We start from the raw sequence: 22,178 nt of genomic DNA, 5'->3' as shown, positions 1-22,178 counted from the left end.
CACAAAATGACCAAAAAAGACACAAAACAACCAAAAAAAGAAACAAAAAGACACAATACAACTAAAAAAAGGCACAAAACAAGCAAAAAAAGACACAAAACGACCAAAAAAGACACAAAACAACCAAAAAAGACACAAAAAGACACAAAACTACTAAAAAAAGACACAAAACGACTAAAAAAAGAAACAAAACGACCCAAAATGACACAAAACGACCACATAGAAAAGTAATATGAATGCTTGAGTTTGTGTGTCTTGTTTCCATGGAGACGGGGCGAGTCGTCTCACGGTGAGTCACTTACTGTAGTTGGAGAAGGCCTGGATGCTGAGGACGGACTGATGTCCCAGTCTGCAGAAGAAGAAGAAGAGATGATGTGTTCACTGTCACGTCTGTAAAGGAGACCGCCCAGAGAGATCCCCCCCGACATCTGCCCGCAGCATCAACACACATCACCATCCCCAGACCCCAGACTCAACACCCCAGTGCCCTCATCATCTTTAATCCAATCAAATCAAATCAACCTTTATTTAAACGGCGCTTTTCATCCAGAGAAGTATCGCGCCTCACAGAGACGTACAGAAAAAAAGACACAAACACTAGCTGTCACTACAGAGACGTGGCCGGGCAGCGAGACCTGAGGCACAGAGGAGGCTAGAGGAAGCTCCCTTTGGGGGGGGGGGGGTCGCAGGGAGCACCGCCGCAGAGACCACCCCGACCCGGGCAGACAGGAGGCTCCGCACCAAGGTGCAGAGCCCTCTAGTCCCCCGCGGCCAGACCAGAGACAACTCCCAAACTGGCAGGCCCCCTGAGGAAACACTGGAGACTAAAAACTGTTGCCTTAAACAGTAAAGGGTTAAATTATGGAGGCTAAAAACACAGAAGCATGAAGGCTCAAACACAGAGATTAAAACAGTAAAAAGGATAAAAACCTCAGCAGTCTCTGCGATCCTGAGGCTCTCCGGCAGGCACAAAACCAAAAAAAGACACAAAATGACGACAAAAAGACACAAAACGACGACAAAAAGACACAAAAGACGACAAAAAGACACAAAAAGACGACAAAAGACACAAAACGACGACAAAAAGACGACAAAGAGATACAAAAAGACTCACAAAGACACTAAAACGATACAAAAAGACACAAAACGACGACAAAAAGACACAAAAGATGACAAAAAGACACAAAACAACGACAAAAAGAAACAAAAAGAAACAAAAACGACACGAAAAGACACAACGAGACGCACAAAGAAACTAAAACAACACAAAAAGACACAAAACGACGACAAAAAGACACAAAAGATGACAAAAAGACACAAAACAACGACAAAAAGACACAAAAAGACACAAAAACGACACGAAAAGACACAACAAGACACAAAAGGACCACAAAAAGACACAAAACGACGACAAAAGGAAACAGAAGACGACAAAAAGACACTAAAACGACACTGAAACGACACAAAACGACGACAAAAAGACACAAAAAGACAACAAAAAGACACAAAACGACATTTTTCCACAGTCGGGGCCCATAACAACCGAAAGCCGCCTCCCCGTGCTTTTTTGACCTGTGGTATGGTTAAAAGGCCGGTGCCGGAGGACCTCAGGGTCCGTGGTGGCCGGACCCTGAGGTGACCGTCTCCTTGGATAAAGTTCTGCTGACCTTCCAACAGTACGTGAGCTGTCCTACCAGAGAGGAGAGGACTCTGGGCCTGGTGTATGCTAACATCAAGGATGCATAGATCTCCTCTTCCCCCTCTGGGCAGGTCAGATCAGAACCTGGTTCACCTCAAACCCTGCTATGTGCCTCTGGTGAAGAGGAAGCCTACGACCACAAGGACTGTGAGGATGTGGTCTCAGGAGGCTTATGAGACACTGCAAGGCTGCTTTGAAGTGACCGACTTGTCTACACTTTGTGAGCCTCACGGGGAGGACATGGATGAACTCACTGAGTGCATCACGGACTACATACTTTGTTGTGTGGACTGCAATGTCCCAGCTCGGACTGTAACCACCAACAAACCCTGGACCACCAAGGACATTAAGGCCGTCCTGAATGAAAAGAAGAGAGCATTCAGAGATGGCAACCGTGATGTGGTGAGGAGAGTGCAGGGGGTTCTCAGAATTAGGATCAGGGAGGCTATAGACCATTATAGGGGGAAAGCTGGAGAACAAACTCCAACATGGGGGACGTGTGGAGTGGCATGAGAACCCTCACCGGGTTCCAGAAGACGGGTAGCACCGGGTTGGAGGACCATGTGGACCAGGCCAAAGAACTGAACCTATTTTTCAATAGGTTTGATACTGCGGCCCATCCCCCACATGACTCTGCTGCTGCCGGGCCCCTCAACTAATGCCACTTTACCTCCCCCTGCTCCCCCTCCACACAGACCGCTTGTCTGCCCCTCACCACCTCATTTTACACCTACCTGTTTGTGTCTCGTTCTTTGGTTCCATGTTTTTGTTGTCTATTGTTTCTTTTGATCACTTCGTTGTTGTTTGTTTCTTCGTCGTCACTGGACTCGCTCCGGAGAGCCGCACCTTCACCTGGACCTCCCCCCCCCCCCCCCCCCACACACACACAGACCGCTTGTCTGCCCCTCACAACCTCATTTTACACCTACCTGTGTCTCGTTCGTTGGTCCACGTTGTGTTTGTTCCATGTTTTCGTTGTTCAATGTTTTTTTGATGACTTTGTTTTTGTTAGTTTCTTCGTCGTCACTGGACTCGCTCCGGAGAGCCGCACCTTCACCTGGACCTCGCCCCCCCCCCCCCACACACACACACACAGACCGCTTGTCTGCCCCTCACCACCTAATTTTACACCTACCTGTGTCTCGTTTGATGGTCCACGTTGTGTTTGTTCCATGTTTTCGTTGTTCATTGTTTCTTTGTTTGTTGTTAGTTTCTTCACCGTCACTGGACTCGCTCTGGAGAGCTGCACCTTCACCTGGACCTCGTTCCTTTTTCTCCCGCTTCCTGGACACTATTGTACATAGTTCTTTCATTAAAGGCTCGTTTAAACCTGACTCAGTTTCCGTGTCTGCATCTGGGTCCCAGCTCTTTGTGTTGTTCTCAGAACGTTCGTGACAGGACGATCCGGCCATAACATGGACCCCGCAGACACTGAAGTGGACCCTCAGGGTTTTTCCGTCCATCAGGCAGTGTCCGCCAAAGAAGTTCTGCTCGGTAAAACATTCAAGGTATCCAAGAAAATCTTTGTTCCCCTGCCTGAACTACCGTCAGCCATGGAGACGGCATCCCTCCTGGTGAACCATGTTTTCCGACTCAATGGCATTCCTCTTGATATCGTCTCAAACCGGGGACATCAGTTCACTTCACGTGTCTGGAGAGCGTTCTGCCAGGCTTTGGGAGCCAGTGTGAGTTTGTCTTCGGGTTACCACCCACAGTCCAACGGTCAGACGGAGAGGGCCAACCAGGACCCAGAGACCGCCCTGCACTGTGCCTGCTCTCGTAATCCCTCGTCAGGGTCTTCTCAGCTGTCCTGGTTGGAATACACCCACAACTCCACAACTCCCTCACCTGTTCCGCCACAGGTATGTCACCCTTCAGGCCTTGTTAGGCTACTTACTTCCTCTCTTTCCTACTCAGGAGTCCAAGATTGCAGTCCCCTCTGTCCAACATCACCTCCGGCAGATCGCCGTCGCATCGCGGCCCCTAACTACAGACCTGGTCAAAAGGTTTGGTTCAACTCTTACGACATCCCTCTGAATGTCACTTCCAGGAAGCCTGCTCCTCGTTTCATTGGTCCCTTCGAGGTCGTGGCTGTGATTAATCCTAGTGCCGTTCGACTCAAACTCCCTGCATCTCTCAAGATCCATCCCTTATTCCATGTTTTCCAGTTAAAGCCTGTAACCACCAGCACGCTGTTGATGCTCAGTTTGAACTGCAGCACATTGTCTTCACCATGTCTACATGCCTGAATGCGTCGAGTTGCTGCCATGTGATTGGCTGATTAGAAATGTGCGTTAACGAGCAGCTGGACAGATGTACGTAATAAAGTATTTCTGTTTGTACAAATATATATTTTTTGTATAATATTGTAGTTGTTAAATATGTTGTTTGTATCGCTATCGAGTTTGCAACAAAAACAATTTCCCCCTGGGATTATTAAAGTATTCGGATTCATATTCTAAAAGGGTGCTATTTCAGATTTAAAGACCCAATTGCAACGCAGTCCGTGCGACTCTGTCTGCGTTGTTACAAAATCTTGGCTCGCGGCTGAGACCCTCCCTGTACAGTCGCCAAGGCCGCAACTACGCTGTCCACACTGCGCCAACACACCTGTCCTCCTCTCCTTCCAGCAGCTTTCTGTAGGTGGCGATCTCGATGTCCAGAGCCAGTTTCAGGTTCATCAGGTCCTGCAGGTGAAGAACACACAATGAATGACACAATTTCTTACACAAAGCTCATACCTACATGTTCGCTAATGACAGTCAACCCAGATAATTTTAAGGATTCGGGTTATGTCACCCGATCACTAATGAAATTTGTTCCTATGATGTTCATCTCATCTCATCTTCAACCGCTTATCCGGGGTCCGGTTGCGGGGGCAGCAGCTTTAGCAGTAGACCCCAAACTTCCCTTCCCCGGGCCACATTAACCAGCTCTAACTGGGGGATCCTGAGGTGTTCCCAGGCCAGTGTGGAGATCTAATCTCTCCACCTGGTCCTGGGTCTTCCCCGAGGCCTCCTCCCTGCTGGACGTGCCTGGAACACCTCCCTAGGGAGGCGCCCAGGGTTCATCCTTACCAGGTGATCCTGAACCACCTCCTATGATGTTATCTACAGTAAATGCAGCCACTCACTTGAGCTAGTGCATGACCACATGTACACCGTGGATCTGTAGGGGAAAATTATCTTCAACGGGACAAAAACATAGAGTTTTTGATTGAGTGTCTTTACTGATTCAGGCCCGTGCGGTGGGTCTCTGTGATGCTCGCCACTCGAGTAATAGGCTACAAGAAGCTGTAGGCTTTGTGTTCTCGGAGCGAAAGAGGGTCAAATAATCTAACGTTGATTTGAGTATTTAAGGAATTGATTGTAAACATTTGTCGGAGCCTTCTACCCAAAGCACAGTCAAATATTGCTATAAATCAGTTACATGAGTGGTGGGCTGATAACTTGAGGAAGTGTCGGTCAGTTCTCTGTTATATTGAATTGTTAAACATTACTGTTGATATATGACATAAAACTGGTATTTCTTCAAAACTGTTCTGCTGAAAAGATTTATTACAGTTTACTTTCATTAGTACATGAAACAGTGGTTCATTCACTTCTCAATTTCTTAATTTCTTCTATTTCTTTTTACATTTTTCCTCTAAAAATAAGCAATAACTAGTACTGGTATTACTATCGATAAGCAGAATCGGTAGAAGTAGAAGTATTGTTAAAATCTTACCCATCCCTAGTCATTACGCCTATTTCATTTCTGCTTGTTTTCATGACGGCATCATTCAAAAACACACAAACGAACAAAAAACCTATCCAGTTAAATCGTGGCACCCGGACAGACTGAATTTGATTGTGGTTGGATGAGAAGTATAAACATAAACCATTCCAACATCCTATTGGTTGTACGCGATTCACATCCAGATGCACATGACACAAATAATGTTCACTCCAGCAGGGAAATAGCAGATGTACAGTATGGAGCCTTAAACAAAGATGTCCGTGGAAGAGATTCAGGAGAACTGGAGTGAAAAGTCCCAACCAAACACCAGCAAGGAGGTTGGTAGCCAGGAAGACCGGCCGACCCTTCTACATCCCCGGCCGTACCTTGAAGAAACTCCTTTCAGATGTGCTGCAGGCTCTGAGCATCGAAGTACCACGAGCTAATAGCTTTCAAAGACTCGACAACTTCAACATAAACATTTTAATACAACGTAATAGTCATAATGGCCTTTAGAAAAATGTTTTTTTTGGGGGGGGTGGAGCCCCTGTGGAGGGGCCTAAGCATTGTTCACACTTTCCATCCGTGCCGTGCTCCAGGTGGTTCCACAGGTAAAGCCTAGTTCCTTTGACCCGTGTGAGTGCAACCGTACCGCGTCTAGGAGCGGCACGCTTGCCGTCCACGGCCCGTTTGGGAGAGGTGGGCTTTTGTAAAGCACGTTTACACATGTACGAGCACGAGCGTGCGCACGTGTACGAGCACGAGGCCTACGGTGGTTCTGAGGTAATTTCCTGTGCGCCTGTTGGGACATAGAAAAAAGAAGGAGGCACCATGCGCGGACATTTCAAACAATGGCGGCGAAAGGTTCACGTTGGTGTGATGCGGAGGTGGAGTGTAGAGTGTAGACTGCAGATTTGGTCGATGAAAAGATTCAAAAACAGTCGACAAGACGCACAAAAACTCCGAGGTCTGCGGAAAGATTTGGAAACAAAGCCACGCATCGCGATGATGTGTTACGGCGTGATGACGTATAGGCAGCAAGAAGCATTCGCAGAGGCCCTTGTAGTGTGAGTACAAACGGGCCTGGAGGGGGGGACAGGGACCCTAAAGCACGGGGCACGGGACAGAAGGACAGTGGGAGGGCGCTCTTAATGGCATTTTTTCCCTTAATTACTTTTTACTTTTATACTTTAAGTACTTTTGAAACCAGTACTTTATTACTTTTACTTGAGTAAAAATCTTGAGTTGATATTACTTCTTCTACAGAAGTATTTTCAAACCCTAGTATCTATACTTTTACTTGAGTAATGAATTTTATAACTTTGACACCTCTGGATTTACTGCTCTTTCACGATTCTCCATGTACCCGGATGTATCCTGATCCGCAACTTAGACTGATTCAGACTGTGGCTCACTCAGACCCCAGCTGACGCTTTTTGATACAAATTTAGGGCGCCCTCCCACTGTGCGTGCGTCCCGTGCCCCGTGCTTTAGGTTACTTGTCCCCCCCTCCAGGCCCGTTTGTACTCACACTACCTGGGCCTCGGCGAATGCTTCTTGCTGCCTATACGTCATCACGCCGTAACACGTCACACGCATTGATGACGTCATTGTGCGTCTTGTCGACTGTTTTTTGAATCTTTTCATCGACCAAATCTGCAGTAAACACTCCACCTCCGCATCACACCAACGTGAACCTTTCGCCGCCATTGTTTGAAATGTCCGTGCATGGTCCCTCCTTCTTTTTTCTATGTCCCAACAGGCGCACAGGAAATGACCTCAGAACCGCGTAGGCCTCGTGCTCGTATACGTGCGCACACTCGTGCTCGTACAAGTGCAAACGTGCTTTACTAAAGCCCACCTCTCCCAAACGGGCCGTGGACGGCACTCACACTGGTCAAAGGAACCAGACTTTACCCGTGAAACCTGCTTGGACAGTGTGAGTGCGCCCTAACTCGTTGCTGCAGGTTAGATAACATTTGGCAGCATATATAGAGTTCTATGTTGTTGTTGGGTTGTAAACATTTCAAGATCTTTGTGTTTGATGCCATTTCAAATTGAATAGACTCAACTGACTCGACTGAATGTTCACTAAAGCTCCATGACACTTTGGGTAGGGTGGAAGAGCCAGGTGATGAGTTAACCGATCGTTACTAATGTTCACATTAAACTCTTCTCTTTGCTCGTGTTTATACTTTTTGCACTACGTCTTATTGCTCTATAACTATCATGTTGCATTGACATTGTACATATCTTCTATATTGTCCACACCTGGTACTCTCGGAGCTGTCTGGCCATGTCTTGTTTGGCTCTCTGCAGAGCGTCCTCCAGGTCTCTGGTCCGGGCTTTGGCTTCCTTCACAGCCATCTCGCCACGCTCCTCCGCCTCAGCCAGTTGGTTCTCCAGACTGCCACGCTGAGAGAGAGAGAGAGAGAGAGAGAGAGAGAGAGAGAGAGAGAGATTATCCAGGCTGGATCTAAAGGTAGACCTCACTCTGTAAGGGCTGAACACTTCCTTCACGTTACCTGCGCTTTGACAGCCTCGATCTCGCTCTGCAGCCGGCTGATCAGGCGATTGACCTCGGCCACCTCTCCCTTCACGATGCGGAGCTCGTCTCCATACTGACTCGCCTGCACCGACATCTGGGCAAACTACGGACAACAATTATAGCTGATAGTTGAATTAATTTTAAAGATGGATTCGATTTGATTATTCTCAAAGAAGATGATAAATGTGTGAAAATGTCTTCAGTGGATAAAAGTACATTAACTCAATTACTTTACTTTACTGGAGAATTTTACCATACTTTATACTTCTACTACACCTCATTTCAGAGGGAAATATTGAGACCTTGTGGAGTATGTTCACAGTGTGGCTTTAGCACTTTTACTTCAGTAAAGGATCTGATTACTTCCCTCACCACTTATCCTCTTCTATGTCTATGTCTTCTTACTTCAATGGTGTGTGTTCAGGTTAATCACCTCTTTTGTTCAGAGATGTAAGTTCAGTGTCTCCGCTGCAGAGAACACTGCAGGCTGACGGATACTGTTTCTGGGATCATACCGCTCCTTACTTTGCTCTTGTACCAGGCCTCGGCCTCCTCTCGGCTGCGGGCTGCGATCTCCTCATACTGGGCTTTGACCTCGGATACGATCTGCTCCATGTTCAGGCTGCGACTGTTGTCCATCTGCACCACCACTGAGGTGTCTTTGATGCTGGCCTGCAGCTCTTGCAGCTCCTAGTGCGGGAAACAGAAGAGAGACACTGAATATATTGTCCTGAAAGTGATGAACCACATGTTAGGGCGCACTCACACTGTCCATCCGTACCGTGCTCCAGGTGGTTCCACGGTTAAAGTCTAGTTCGTTTGACCAGTGTGAGTGCAACCGTACCGCGTCTAGGAGCGGCACGCTTGCAAGCCACGGCCCATTTGGGAGAGGTGGGCTTGTAAAGCACGTTTGCACATGTATGAGCACGAGCGTGCGCACGTGTACGAGCACGAGGCCTACGGCGGTTCTGAGGTCATTTCCTGTGCGCCTGTTGGGACATAGAAAAAAGAAGGAGGGACCATGCGCGGACATTTCAAACAATGGCGGCGAAAGGTTCACGTTGGTGTGATGCGGAGGTGGAGTGTTTACTGCAGATTTGGTCGATGAAAAGATTCAAAAACAGTCGACAAGACGAACAAAAACTCTGAGGTCTACGGAAAGATTTGTAAACAAAGCCACGCATCGCCATGACGTCATCAATGCGTGTGACGTGTTACGGCGTGATGACGTATGGACAGCAAGAAGCATTTGCACGAGGCCCAGGTAGTTTGAGTACAACAGGCCTGGAGGGGGGGACAAGGACCCTAAAGCACGGGGCACGGGACGGAGGAAAAGTGGGAGGGCGCCCTTAATATGCTTTGAGACCTGTAGGAATCTTTCATGAACAGTTACAAAGATGTTGAATATGAATTTATAAAGAGGTTTGCAGACATGTCTTTTGTATTGCTGCGTTATAATCATAAACAAAAAGTGACATAAATACTATTAATTGTTGTATATCTTTGTAGATTTATCTTAAACCCATTAAAAGAGCTTCATGAGTTCACCCCTGACCTGATGAAGCCTCTTAAATTATTGTTAACTTTATTAAACAATTATGGCTGCAAGAGTTCATGTATCAAGCAACACCACTATTTAAAGAGGAAATCTGAAGGCAAAAATATTTATAATTTATATATCTATACATCACATTTCTGTAGCGTTTTTGTGTTTTAAAGAAACAAGACAACAATTGTGTGTCAAGACTCGGTTCTGTCAGTACCCTCCTCTCTTCCTTTTTTGAGAGTTTGTCCCCCTCTGTCTGTGTTTCCCTGCATGTGTGTGTCTTCTGTCTTCCAGGTCCGGTTGGCGTTCCCCCCCAAGCTGCAGCCTGTTACGCTGATCACCTGGATCTGTACTTATACCCTGAGCGGACAGGCATGCAGCGCCGGACCGTTGTCGACCCTTGATTGGTAAAACTATTCCCCCCGGATTGGCATCCCCTTTCTCGTTGTGGTTATCACGCTCCCCGTCGTTAAGTATACTTATCGTGTTTGTTGTTTCTCTCTCTCCGTAGTTTCCCGTGTTCCTGTTTCCCGTCCGTCTCCCTGAGTCTTCCGTCGTCTCCTCGTTCCTGTTTTTCCCTCGACCGTCTCGTCATTTGTGTAACCTGTTTACCCTGTAGTGTTTTTGTGTTCGTTATTATCATTAAACGTTTGTTTGTACTTTTACTTCGTGTCCGTGTCTGCATTGGGTCCACCATTTTTGTGTGTTATTTCTGTACCCTTCGTGACATTGTAACAACAACAAAACAGAAAAGATTTGCGTTGTTCGATATAAAAACAGTTAAAGTCTCCAACGAGTCGTGAGACAGAGACCAAAGGAATGAGTGACAGTTACAGAAGAGAAACAACAGAGAGTTCAAACAAAGAGACACAGGAAGAAGCTTCAGTACCTCCTCGTAGACGTTACGCAGGAAGTTGATTTCATCGGTCAGAGCTCCAACCTTGTCCTCCAGATCGGCCTTCACCAGGTAGGCCGAGTCCACGTCCTGGACAAACAAACACAGAGACATGACAGGACGAAGATTTTGTAGACACGACAGCAGGTATCATCATCGTCCTCGATCTTAGTTTAACCTGTTATCATACGCCAATGTTTGATAATTATCACTAAATTAGTGTCTTAAAGTGTAATTCTGGGCTAAAAACGTCCCATGGTCTATTCGGCACTTACATTAACAACTATTAACGGAGAAATCTGGTAGAGTCGCTAACAGACGGACGTGGCTAACAGTGATTAGCTCAGGGCAGCACGGTGAAGGCATTCAAAGGTCTTTTTAACCACTAATGCTGCTGAAAATAACAGCAAACCTCTGCAGCAGCAGGAGAAGAGTCCCTACACACACAACAAAGCATCGTCGGCGTAGAGAGTGAACCTGTTGGTGGGTTTGAGTCTTTTTGTGTCATTTTGCTTCTTATTTGTGTCTTTTTGTGTCATTTTGTTGTCATTTTGTCATCATTTTGTGTCGTTTTTGTGTCTGTTTTTTGTTGTTTTGTGTCTTTCTTTTAATTGTTGTGTCTCTTTTTTAACACGCTAACAGTGCTTAGCTCGGGACAGCACGATGAAGGCATTCAAAGGTCTTTTTTAACCACTAATGCTGCTGAAAATAACAGCAAACCTCTGCAGCAGCATGAGAAGAGTCCCTACACACAAAACAAAGCACTAATGGGCTCCTTCCTTTGGGATTGACTTTGGTAAACCACTGTAATGGACTTTACTATGAGAGGAGCTGGTACAGGGGCCAGTAGGTAAGTCTTTAAAACACTCTTTTAATAAACTCTGGCTTCACTAACTACACTATTGCTGCTTTGTTACATAGTAGTAACATATGCAACTCCTTTCATTTCTGTGTCAACAAATCGTCACCAACAGCACAGACTTGTAAAACAGTCTTTTTTAATAAACTCTAATCTCATCTTCAGCCTCTTATCCGCGGTCAGGTCTCAGGGGCAGCAGCTCCAGCAGGGGACCCCAAACTTCCCTTTCCTGGGCCACATTAACCAGCTCTAACTGGGGGATCCTGAGGCGTTCCCAGGACCAGTGTGGAGATATAACCTCTCCACCTGGTCCTGGGTCTTCCCCGAGGCCTCCTCCCAGCTGGACGTGCCTGGAACACCTCCCTAGGGAGGCGCCCAGGGTTCATCCTTACCAGATGATCCTGAACCACCTCAACTGGCTCCTTTCAACGCAAAGGAGAAGCGGCTCTACTCCGAGTTCCTCACGGATGGCTGAACTTCTCACCCTATTTTGAGCAGTATTAGTCTTTAAAAAATGCATTTTTTGGATGCGTTCAGCGCACCAAGCCAATCAGTGTTAGCACTTTGGGGCTGTTACCTTCTCTCCTATTTATGGTCGATCAACAAAAACAACTGTGTCCATGGTTTATCTGATGGATTTTCATGCCAAAAGAGTTTTTACAGTTTTTTTTGATTGCTTTGACCTGGTTGAAGAAACCGATGACCTCTCAGTCTTCATCATCACTCTCTCAGCAGAGCAAAAGACACCTCTTGCAAATGAGTTAACCCATTGTCATTGTTTTGACACACTTCCCGCACCCTTTTGCAAATCAGTTAACGCAGATGTCATTCAAGCAGTCCAAACTCCACTGCTTTAGCTGTGGTAACCAAACAGAACATATATGTTCCAATCTCTTAGACACTTTTTGACCAATATGAAATCACTGAAGCACCTGTTTGACACTGCTTCACAAAACTTTTCAATTTGTAATCAGTCTGCAGGCTTCCTCCATACTCTCCATTTTTAAATCCTATAGAGGAATTCTTCAGTGCATGGAGATGGAAGGTTTATCATCGCCCCTATGACCAGATGCCCTTGATCGATGCAATGACCACTGCTGCCCAAGATATAGATGCAGAGGCATGCCAAGGCTGGATCAGGCATGCAAGAAGACTTTTGCCCTAGGTGCATCTCAAGAGAAAATATTGAGTGTGATGTAGATGAGGCCATGTGGCCTATTCGTCAAGAGAGAATTGACTAGAAGAGATTTTTTTCTTTATTGTACAGAATTTTTATTTTCATTTTCCTTATGTCTTACACAGTGATGGATTTTTATACTATATATGTGGTTTCTGTTGGAATATTTCATTTCTTAGCCACAATCTCAAAAAAAAAGAATAAATACTGCATTCAATAAAATTTGAAAAATCATTGGATATGATTCTGATCTATTTTTTGCAAGAAAGCAAATTGGCACTGATATGTGAGCTGCTGACCAGTAACACAGCACTGATTCACATTGAGAGCTGAATTCTGTATTTTGATGCCCCTTGTCTAATGACTGATAGGACCGCTTATGCACTGTCCATATTTTAAATGTTTTGGCGGAGTTTGAGCCTTTTGCAGGCAAAATGAGTCATTTTGACCGTTGGTGCCACTGTTTAGGCGTTTGCGTTAACAGTTTTGAAAAATGTGTATTTTGAGTCGACTACTGCGTCAAAGCAATCAAAAAAAACTGTAATGTTTTGTCAGGTTTTTGTGGTGTTTTGTGTCTGTTTTTATTCGTTTTGTCACGTTTTTGTGGTGTTTTCATCTGTTTTTAGTCGTTTCGTCACGTTTTCGTGGTGTTTTCATCTGTTTTTGTAGTGTTTTCATCTGTTTTTAGTTGTTTTGTCATGTTTTTGTGGTGTTTTCATCTGTATTTAGTCGTTTTGTCACGTTTTTGTGGTGTTTTCACCTGTTTATAGTCGTTTTGTCACGTTTTTGTGGTGTTTTCATCTGTTTTTGTGGTGTTTTCATCTGTTTTTATTCGTTTTGTCACGTATTTGTGGTGTTTTCATCTGTTTTTAGTAGTTTCGTCACGTTTTCATGGTGTTTTCATCTGTTTTTGTGGTGTTTTCATCTGTTTTTAGTCGGTTTGTCATGTGTTTGTGGTGTTTTCATCTGAATTTAGTCGTTTTGTCACGTTTTTGTGGTGTTTTCACCTGTTTATAGTCGTTTTGTCACATTTTTGTGGTGTTTTCATCTGTTTTTGTCGTTTCATCACGTTTTTGTGGTGTTTTCATCTGTTTCTAGTCGTTTCGTCACGTTTTTGTGGTGTTTTCACCTGTTTTTAGTCGTTTCGTCACGTTTTTGTGGTGTCTTCATCTGTTTTTAGTCGTTTTGTCACGTTTTTGTGGTGTTTTCGTCTGTATTTAGTCGTTTGTCACGTTTTTGTGGTGTTTTCATCTGTTTTTGTGGTGTTTTCATCTGTTTTTAGTCGTTTTGTCATGTTTTTGTGGTGTTTTCACCTGTTTTTAGTCTTTTTGGTAGTTTTTGTGGTGTTTTCATCTGTTTTTAGTCGTTTCATTACGTTTTTGTGGTGTTTTCATCTGTTTTGAGTCGTTTTGTCACGTTTTTGTGGTGTTTTCATCTGTTTTTGTGGTGTTTTGCATCTGTTTTTAGTTGTTTTGTCATGTATTTGTGGTATTTTCATCTGTTTTTAGTCGTTTTGTCAGGTTTTTGTGGTGTTTTGCGTCTGTTTTTAGTCGTTTTGTCACGTTTTTGTGGTGTTCTCATCTGTTTTTGTGGTGTTTTGCATCTGTTTATAGTCGTTTTGTCACATTTTTGTGGTGTTTTCATCTGTTTTTGTCGTTTCATCACGTTTTTGTGGTGTTTTCATCTGTTTCTAGTCGTTTCGTCACGTTTTTGTGGTGTCTTCATCTGTTTTTAGTCGTTTTGTCACGTTTTTGTGGTGTTTTCGTCTGTATTTAGTCGTTTGTCACGTTTTTGTGGTGTTTTCATCTGTTTTTGTGGTGTTTTCATCTGTTTTTAGTCGTTTTGTCATGTTTTTGTGGTGTTTTCACCTGTTTTTAGTCTTTTTGGTAGTTTTTGTGGTGTTTTCATCTGTTTTTAGTCGTTTCATTACGTTTTTGTGGTGTTTTCATCTGTTTTGAGTCGTTTTGTCACGTTTTTGTGGTGTTTTCATCTGTTTTTGTGGTGTTTTGCATCTGTTTTTAGTTGTTTTGTCATGTATTTGTGGTATTTTCATCTGTTTTTAGTCGTTTTGTCAGGTTTTTGTGGTGTTTTGCGTCTGTTTTTAGTCGTTTTGTCACGTTTTTGTGGTGTTCTCATCTGTTTTTGTGGTGTTTTGCATCTGTTTTTAGTCGTTTTGTCACGTTTTTGTGGTGATTTCACCTGTTTTTAGTCGTTTTGTCACGTTTTGTGGTGTTTTCATCTGTTTTTAGTCGTTTCATCACATTTTTGGGGTGTTTGCATCTGCTTTTAGTCGTTTTGTCACGTTTTTGTGGTGTTTTCATCTGTTTTTATTCGTTTTGTCACGTTTTTGTGGAGTTTTCACCTGTTTTTAGTCGTTTTGTCATGTTTTTGTGGTATTTTCATCTGTTTTGAGTCGTTTTGTCACATTTTTGTGGTGTTTTCATCTGTTTTTATTCGTTTTGTCACGTTTTGTGGTGTTTTCACCTGTTTTTAGTCGTTTTGTCACGTTTTTGTGGTGTTTGCATCTGCTTTTAGTCGTTTTGTCAAGTTTTTGTGGTGTTTTCACCTGTTTTAGTCGTTTTTTTCACGTTTTTGTGGTGTTTTCAACTGTTTTAGTCGTTTTGTCACGTTTTTGTGGTGTTTGCCGAGCCACCGTGGCTGTAACCAAAGAATCAAACAGAAGAAACACCACGACAAGAACAGGAACCTGCACTGGAAAGGTTCAACGTTACACATCCGGAGACAATACAGTTGACCTTTAAATGTCAACCCTTCTGGGAGAAATACTAACCTCAGATAAATAATGAAAAGGCAAAGAAAGTCTGAATTTTCTAAAGGTCATCGAAACTGCTGTTCTTATGTGACGCTGACAATAAAGTTGACAAAGCTATTAATGGGTTCGATCCGTGGGAACGTAGAGAGGAGAGACAACGAGGACAATGGAGGGGTTCGTCTTACTCACCACACCTGCAGTGAATGAATGCATGTGTGTGTGCTGACCTTCTTCAGGATGACAAAGTCGTTCTCCAGGTTGTTTCTCTTGTTGATCTCGTCCTCGTATCTGTGTCAGACAAAACGACATGACATCACAGAACTCACACTGACTTAATTTGACCGCCACAGGCACTTTTATTCACTTGTGTTTGTAGTCCTCCACCAGGCCCTGCATGTTCCTCAGCTCCCCGTCCAGTTTGGTCTTGTCGTTGTTGACTAGGTCCATCTGGCGCCTCAGACCTGCCATGTAGGCCTCGAACAGGGGCTCCACGTTGGACCGGCTCACCCCCTGACCCTGCAGCAGCTCCAGCTTGGTCTCGAGCATCTTGTTCTGCTGCTCCAGGAAGCGCACCTGAAGGACAGAGGTGCAGAAAAAGAGTCAAGATGAGTTCCAGATACAACAACGTACGACATGATTCGTCCAATTGACTGTTTGTTAGTGAAGAATCCGTAGTTCTGATCAGACAATCATCTCTTTGGGAAAAATCCAACAGAAATTCAAAGCAACAACTGTTTGGTTTCAAGTTATTTCAGCTAGTCTGTTACATGGTCAGCAATGTCGCCCTCACAACAAGAGGGTCCCTGGTTCGAATCCTGGCTGGGACCCAAGGTGTGTTCTTTGCATGTTCTCCCCGTGTCTGCGTGGGTTTTCTCCGGTTTCCTCCCACAGTCCAGGGTGTTCGGTTCATTGATGACTCTAAATCACCCGTAGGTCTGAATGGTTGTCTGTCTCTGTTCGTCTCTATGTGTCTTGTGATTGACTGGCCTCACGCCCGATGTCAGCTGGGATCGGCTCCAGCCCCCCCGCGACCCCGACAGGGACAAGAGGTTGAAGATGAATGAATGTTAGATACATAGTGTAGAGTCAGAAAATATACTTAAAGACCGTTTGTGCATGTATCCGTGAATCTCAAGAGTTTTGGGTGAGCTCATGTTCATAGGATATCGTACGAAAAGTTCTGCGCAAAAGTTCCTTTGATTTACAAACTTTTAAGGAGAATGCAACGGTTGCTTTTGATTTCCGTCATGTTTAGGCACCAAAACTACTGTTAAGTGACTGGTTTTATCCAGCAAGAGGTGAAAGATAGCCTGGATAATGTGACCAAATCTCAAAAAGATTAGATTATTCATTCATTCATTCATTTATTCATTCATCTTCAACGGCTTGTCCCTATCGGGGTCACAGGGGGGTGGAGCCGATCCCAGGTGACATCGGGCGTGAGGCGGGGTCCACCCTGGACAGGACGCCAGTCTATCACAGGTCACATAGAGGCAAACAGAGACAGACAACCATTCACACCTACGGGTAATTTTAGAAGATGATAATTATATATTTATATTATATATTTATATATTTGAAGAGCTCTTTTCCAAAACGCTATAAATCCATTTGAATAGTTTTCAGGAAAATTACATTTTTTACCTAGACCCACACATTTGGTTAATATTTATTAATCTTGTCAAAATGGTTTATTGGCTCAGTCTGAACATGTCGAACGGACGGACGAAACAAAAAACTCTCCCGCTTCAGAGCGCCGCCATGTTGGATCGCATAGAACGCTCACTGAATTCTGATTGGTCGAGAGGATATATCGCGTTAAGCCTAAAAATAGGTTTGGCGCTGGTCGCGGTTTGGAAAGGAACTGCATCTTGAGACCATTTTAAACAAGGAAATATAGAGATTTGGCATGAAACACTGATGAAGCAGTGAATAGGTTCTGTATACAGCAAAGTGGCTCAAGCTCATTATTTTCAAATTTGGCTTTTCTCATCTTTAGCCTCTTATCCGGGGTTGGGTCTCGGGGGCAGCAGCTTTAGCAGGGGACCCCAAACTTCCCTTTCCCGGGCCACATTAACCAGCTCTAACTGGGGGATCCTGAGGCGTTCCCAGGCCAGTGTGGAGATCTAATCTCTCCACCTGGTCCTGAGTCTTCCCCAAGGCCTCCTCCCAGCTTGACGTGCCTGGAACACCTCCCTAGGGAGGCGCCCAGGGTTCATCCTTACCAGATGATCCTGAACCACCTCAACTGGCTCCTTTCAACGCAAAGGAGCAGCGGCTCTGTAGGAGCCATATCAAATGTGCTTTGTCTGTGTAATTTTACCCCGTGCCACTAGGGGGCGGTGTGGTTCAGTTGACCTCAGGTCAGCAGAGTGAGAGCTTTTTTACCTGATTGAACCTGATCACAGGTGCTGTTGATTGCGAGGGAGCAAACAGTTTTTCGACTGTGCTCGTGTGCTCGTGTGCTCTTGTGCTCGTGTGCTCGTGTGCTCGTGTGTTTATGTATATGTATACTTTAGTGAGGAATTCGATTTATTATTTTGTTACATGCATTTTGAGTTAAAATTATTGCGGCTGTGTGTTATAAAAGGAAAATAAACCAGCAAATAAACTGAACGATTTTCATTTTTGCGGCATAAGGAGCGCGCTGGGCGCACGTCGGAAACTTATAAAGCAAATCAACAGCCAGTACTACTAAGATTAGGGCTTAGTCAGTACACTTAGGTCGAAAAACTGCTTCGATTGGGAGAACGTTCACCAAGAGGACGCGACTTCATTGACTTCATCAACGATTCTCGTCTTCTTTGGAAACCACGGATGTGAGGTGGGCAAATGTTTGGAGTTGCCGATCGCTAACGGAGCTGGAGCCTAGCGGAGTGAGCCAGCGACAGCATCATCTCACCGGGTCATCATTCATCAAAGCCGGCCAACGCACGATTGGGGTATGTGTGGATCAGCGCTGATTTTATGAATGGCCATGGTAATTTGTGTGCACACATTCGCGTAAACCCAATGCATTGGTAGCAGACTCGCAACCGACTAAAAATAACTTTCTCGTCGAGACGAGTCGTTTGCGCAACACAAACTATTTTGCGGACTAATAAAACCAACTGACTTTGTGTCGTCATTATGGCTGAAGAGGGAACAGGCCAACTGGGCCTTGAGACTGAACTTGCGGGTGCAGAGGTAAAATCTGTAACCGAAAAACGTGTGGGTAAATTAACACTTAAAGCTATGTTGGAAAAAATAAGCATTTTAGAAAAGGAAAGAAAGTCTAACTTTGGTAAACTGTCTAAAGTAAAACAATCTATTCTTAAATTCATGGGTGACAAAGAACATGTGAATAAGGTTGAAAATGAGTTAACCGTTTTTAATGAGTTGTGTAACACAACACAGCAGGTGCATTCGTCTTTATTGGGTTTATTGCCTGCTGAGGAAGCAAGCAAACATGAAGTATGGTATCAAGCTAAAATGTTGAATGTAAAGGAGTTTCTTGTGGGTACAAATCAATGGTTGTCTGACATTACTGCTCGTACAGCTACTAAAGTGGGTGATGATCATGATGATGAGGTTAATGATGATTTGCTGGGTCAAACTGAACAATCTCAAACTGTCCAAAGTGAAAATGAAATTGGACCAACAGAAGCACACACGGTTGTTGACAACACTTTTAAGGAACATGAAAGGGATGATCCTCAAACTGCTGATGTCAATGATGGAAATGGAGCTGCTGTTGAAAAGGATGAGGAGGAGGAGGAGGAGGATCAGATTGGACCTCAAGACAGCATTTCAAATGTGCAGTCAAGGCACCATGGCTCAAACAGATCGTCAAGCAGCAGATCGTCCACTTCATCAGCCAGACGCAGGGCAGAGGCGGAACAGGCCGCACTCTCGGCCCGAGCTGCTGCTTTAAAGGCTAAACATGCTTTGGAGGAGCAGGAACTTCTCTTGAGGAGAAAAAGGGAGAAGCTTGAGCTGGACACTGAGATAGCTGCAACAGCTGCTAAGCTAGCAGTGCTACAGATGGGGAGCAGCATCCATTCAAGGCAATCTGATGGAATGGCTTCCTACTTCAGAAAAGGGGCTAGATCTAAGCTCACCTCTCTCAATCCACAGGCCTCAATATGTGTAGCTCCACCCGCACAGCAGCATGAAGCTTTACCACAACAACGCAATGCTTCACCATCGGCAATGCCAACTAGCATGCCAAATTTGGGAAAAAATCAAGTTGCCGTTTCAGCATCTTTGTCCACGCATTTTGCATCACAACCACAGCCAACTGTCAGTCATGGCTCTCAACCACCTCACTTGCAATCAATGCCAGCATTCAGTCAAAGCTTTCTACCCACTCAAGGCCAACAAGTGCAGCAACCCCTGCAAAACCAAAATCAGACAGCAGGTCTTTACAATCTGCTGCAACAACAGAATGACATAACGGCTCTCCTTGTTCAAATGCAAACATCACATCTGCTGCCGCGCAGAGAAATTCCAACTTATGATGGAGACCCTTTGCAGTTCAACACATTTATGAGGGCATTTGAGCACTGCGTGGAAGCAAAGACCGGCTGTAAAGGAGACTGTTTGTATTATCTCGAACAATTCACTAGGGGGCAGCCTAGAGATATTGTACGCAGCTGCCTTCACATGACTGCAGACAAAGGATTTGCTGTCGCTAAAAAGTTACTAAAGGAGCACTTTGGAAATGAGTTCAAAATAACAGCGGCCTACATGGAAAAGGTCACAGGATGGCCAAGCATCAAAGCTGAAGACACCAAAGCGCTCACAGCTTATGGGCTTTTCCTCCGTGAGTGTTCCAACGCTATGGAAGATCTTCAATACTTGGAGGAACTTAACATGCCAGCGAACATGAAGATTCTTAGTCAGAAGCTTCCTTATAAACTAAGGGACAAGTGGAGAGCAAAGGCATGTGACGTACTGGAGAAAACTTGTCGAAGGGCACGATTCTCAGACCTTGTCAAGTTCATTGAGCGCCAGGTCAGAATCATTTCAGATCCGGTCTTTGGTGACATACAGGACACTTCACCTGTTCTCAAAGGAGCTACAAAAGTGAGCAAGATACAGGTGAAGCCACAGCTGAGAAGAAACAGCTTTGCAACACAGGTGTTCATCGAGGATGGATGTAAAGCAGACACTCACAAGAATGAGGATGGATGCAGCAGACCAGATGGTGACCAGAGGGAAAAGGCTCTCAGAAAAGTGACCACCTTCACTAAAACTACTTCTGTCTTCTGCCAGTATTGTGCTGCTGGTGGTCATGTTTTAGATCAATGTTTTAAACTGGGAAGAAAACCACACAGGGAGAAACTGGACTATCTAAAGGAGAAAGGTCTGTGTTTCAGTTGTTTGTGCACAGGACACTTGAGCAGGAATTGCGACAGGCGCATCACTTGCAAAAAGTGCAACCAAACGCACCCCAGTGTTTTGCACATTGAAGAGAAAGAAAGGGTTTCTTCGAAGGATGAGAAGAATAGTGAGCGGTCAAAAACATCTGAGAGCTGCACAACATCCTCCGCTTGTGGTCTTACAGGGGCTGGCCACTGCAATGGAGTTCTTCCCATCTTGCCTGTTAAGGTGAAGTGCGCAAAGGGAAACAGGGTTATTGAAACCTACGCTTTTCTGGATCCAGGGAGTACAGGAACTTTCTGCACCAGGAAGCTTGTTGACAGGTTGAACATGGAAGGACGCAAATTCAAAATTCATATCCGCACCTTGGGCCATAACAACTCAATAGAAAGTTCTGCAGTTGACAGTCTGGAGATTTCCGGATTGTCTGGTGAAAGCTTCTACCCACTTCCCAAAGTGTTTACCCAGAAAGAAATGCCCGTCTCTACAGCCAACATAATCAGTGAAAGGGAGCTGAGAAAATGGCGTTATTTAGACAACGTAAACATTCCACACATAAACGCTGACGTGGATTTGTTAATTGGCACAAACGTCTCCAAGTTGATGGAGCCTTGGGAGGTCATTAACAGTCGTGAAAATGGACCCTACGCGATCAGAACCCTAGTGGGGTGGGTAATAAATGGCCCGTTACGGGGAAGTGACGACTGTGGAAGTGACCATCCTTCATTTTATGCAAATAGAATTGCCATTGACCATATTGCAGAACTGTTAATTAGCCAATATAACTATGACTTCAATGACAGAGCTTCTGCAGAACAGGAAGAAATGTCAAGAGAAGAAAAGAAGTTTATGGAGATAATGGAAAGCTCTGCTCAGCTCCAGAACGGACACTACACATTTCAATTGCCTTTCAAAGAGAAAGATGTTTTGATGCCGAACAACCTCAGGGTTGCCGTGCAACGTGCCCATGGTCTGAAAAGAAAACTTCAGAAAGATGTAAACTTTCATGAGGAGTACAGAAACTTTCTTACTGATGTCATTAGCAATGGCTACGCCGAAGAAGTGCCGCAGCATCAGTTAGAAGCACCAACAGGGAAGGTGTGGTATATCCCGCACCACGGTGTGTACCATCCAAGGAAGAGGAAAGTTGTCTCTGAATCTGTGACTGATTCTAAAGGGCATGTGGTCAATAATGTAAATGCAAAGAAAATGGCACCAAATGGCAACAAAAAGAAAAAGAAGAAGAAGAAGAAGAAAACCATTGTTGAAACCACAGAAGCGATGGATGGAGTGAGTGTAACAAAAAAGGAAACTTCTGCCAAAATGAAAGTTTCTGAGAATGAAGTGAAGTCAGAAACACCAGAGGGAGAGACTGCTGAGGTCGAAGAGGTCAAGGTGAAAAAGAAGAAAAAAAAGGAAGCCAGTGCTGAAGAAGGTGGAAATGAGTCGGGAATGCCTAAGATCAAAGGCAACAACAAAATTAGCAAAGCATCGTCGAACAAAAAGGTGGAGAAAGAGGATATGCCCAACAAGAAAAAAGACACAAAGAGTGAGATTGTGATTGTAGAAAAAGCGGAGATGGGGCTAAAGAAAAAAGGAA

At 44.7% G+C, this 22,178-nt stretch overlaps 1 protein-coding gene across 1 annotated transcript in view; it reads right to left on the bottom strand.

Annotated features, from left to right (window-relative positions):
* LOC310957421 (intermediate filament protein ON3) overlaps positions 1-22,178 on the bottom strand; it is a gene marked incomplete at both ends in the record, with an annotated part of 42,663 nt that overhangs the window by 3,056 nt on the left and 17,429 nt on the right. The window contains 8 exons of the mRNA XM_083927977.1: positions 303-349; positions 4,310-4,386; positions 7,688-7,831; positions 7,942-8,067; positions 8,490-8,654; positions 10,400-10,495; positions 15,442-15,502; positions 15,579-15,787. Of these exons, the coding sequence (XP_083784103.1) occupies positions 303-349; positions 4,310-4,386; positions 7,688-7,831; positions 7,942-8,067; positions 8,490-8,654; positions 10,400-10,495; positions 15,442-15,502; positions 15,579-15,787 (925 nt within the window). The remainder of the gene's footprint in view (positions 1-302; positions 350-4,309; positions 4,387-7,687; positions 7,832-7,941; positions 8,068-8,489; positions 8,655-10,399; positions 10,496-15,441; positions 15,503-15,578; positions 15,788-22,178) is intronic.

The sequence above is a fragment of the Echiichthys vipera genome, assembly GCF_963691815.1.
Source record: "Echiichthys vipera genome assembly, chromosome: 2".
Lineage (NCBI taxonomy): Eukaryota > Metazoa > Chordata > Actinopteri > Perciformes > Trachinidae > Echiichthys > Echiichthys vipera.
The sequence above is the reverse complement of the archived record's forward strand: the minus strand, read 5'-3'. Positions and strand labels throughout refer to the sequence as shown.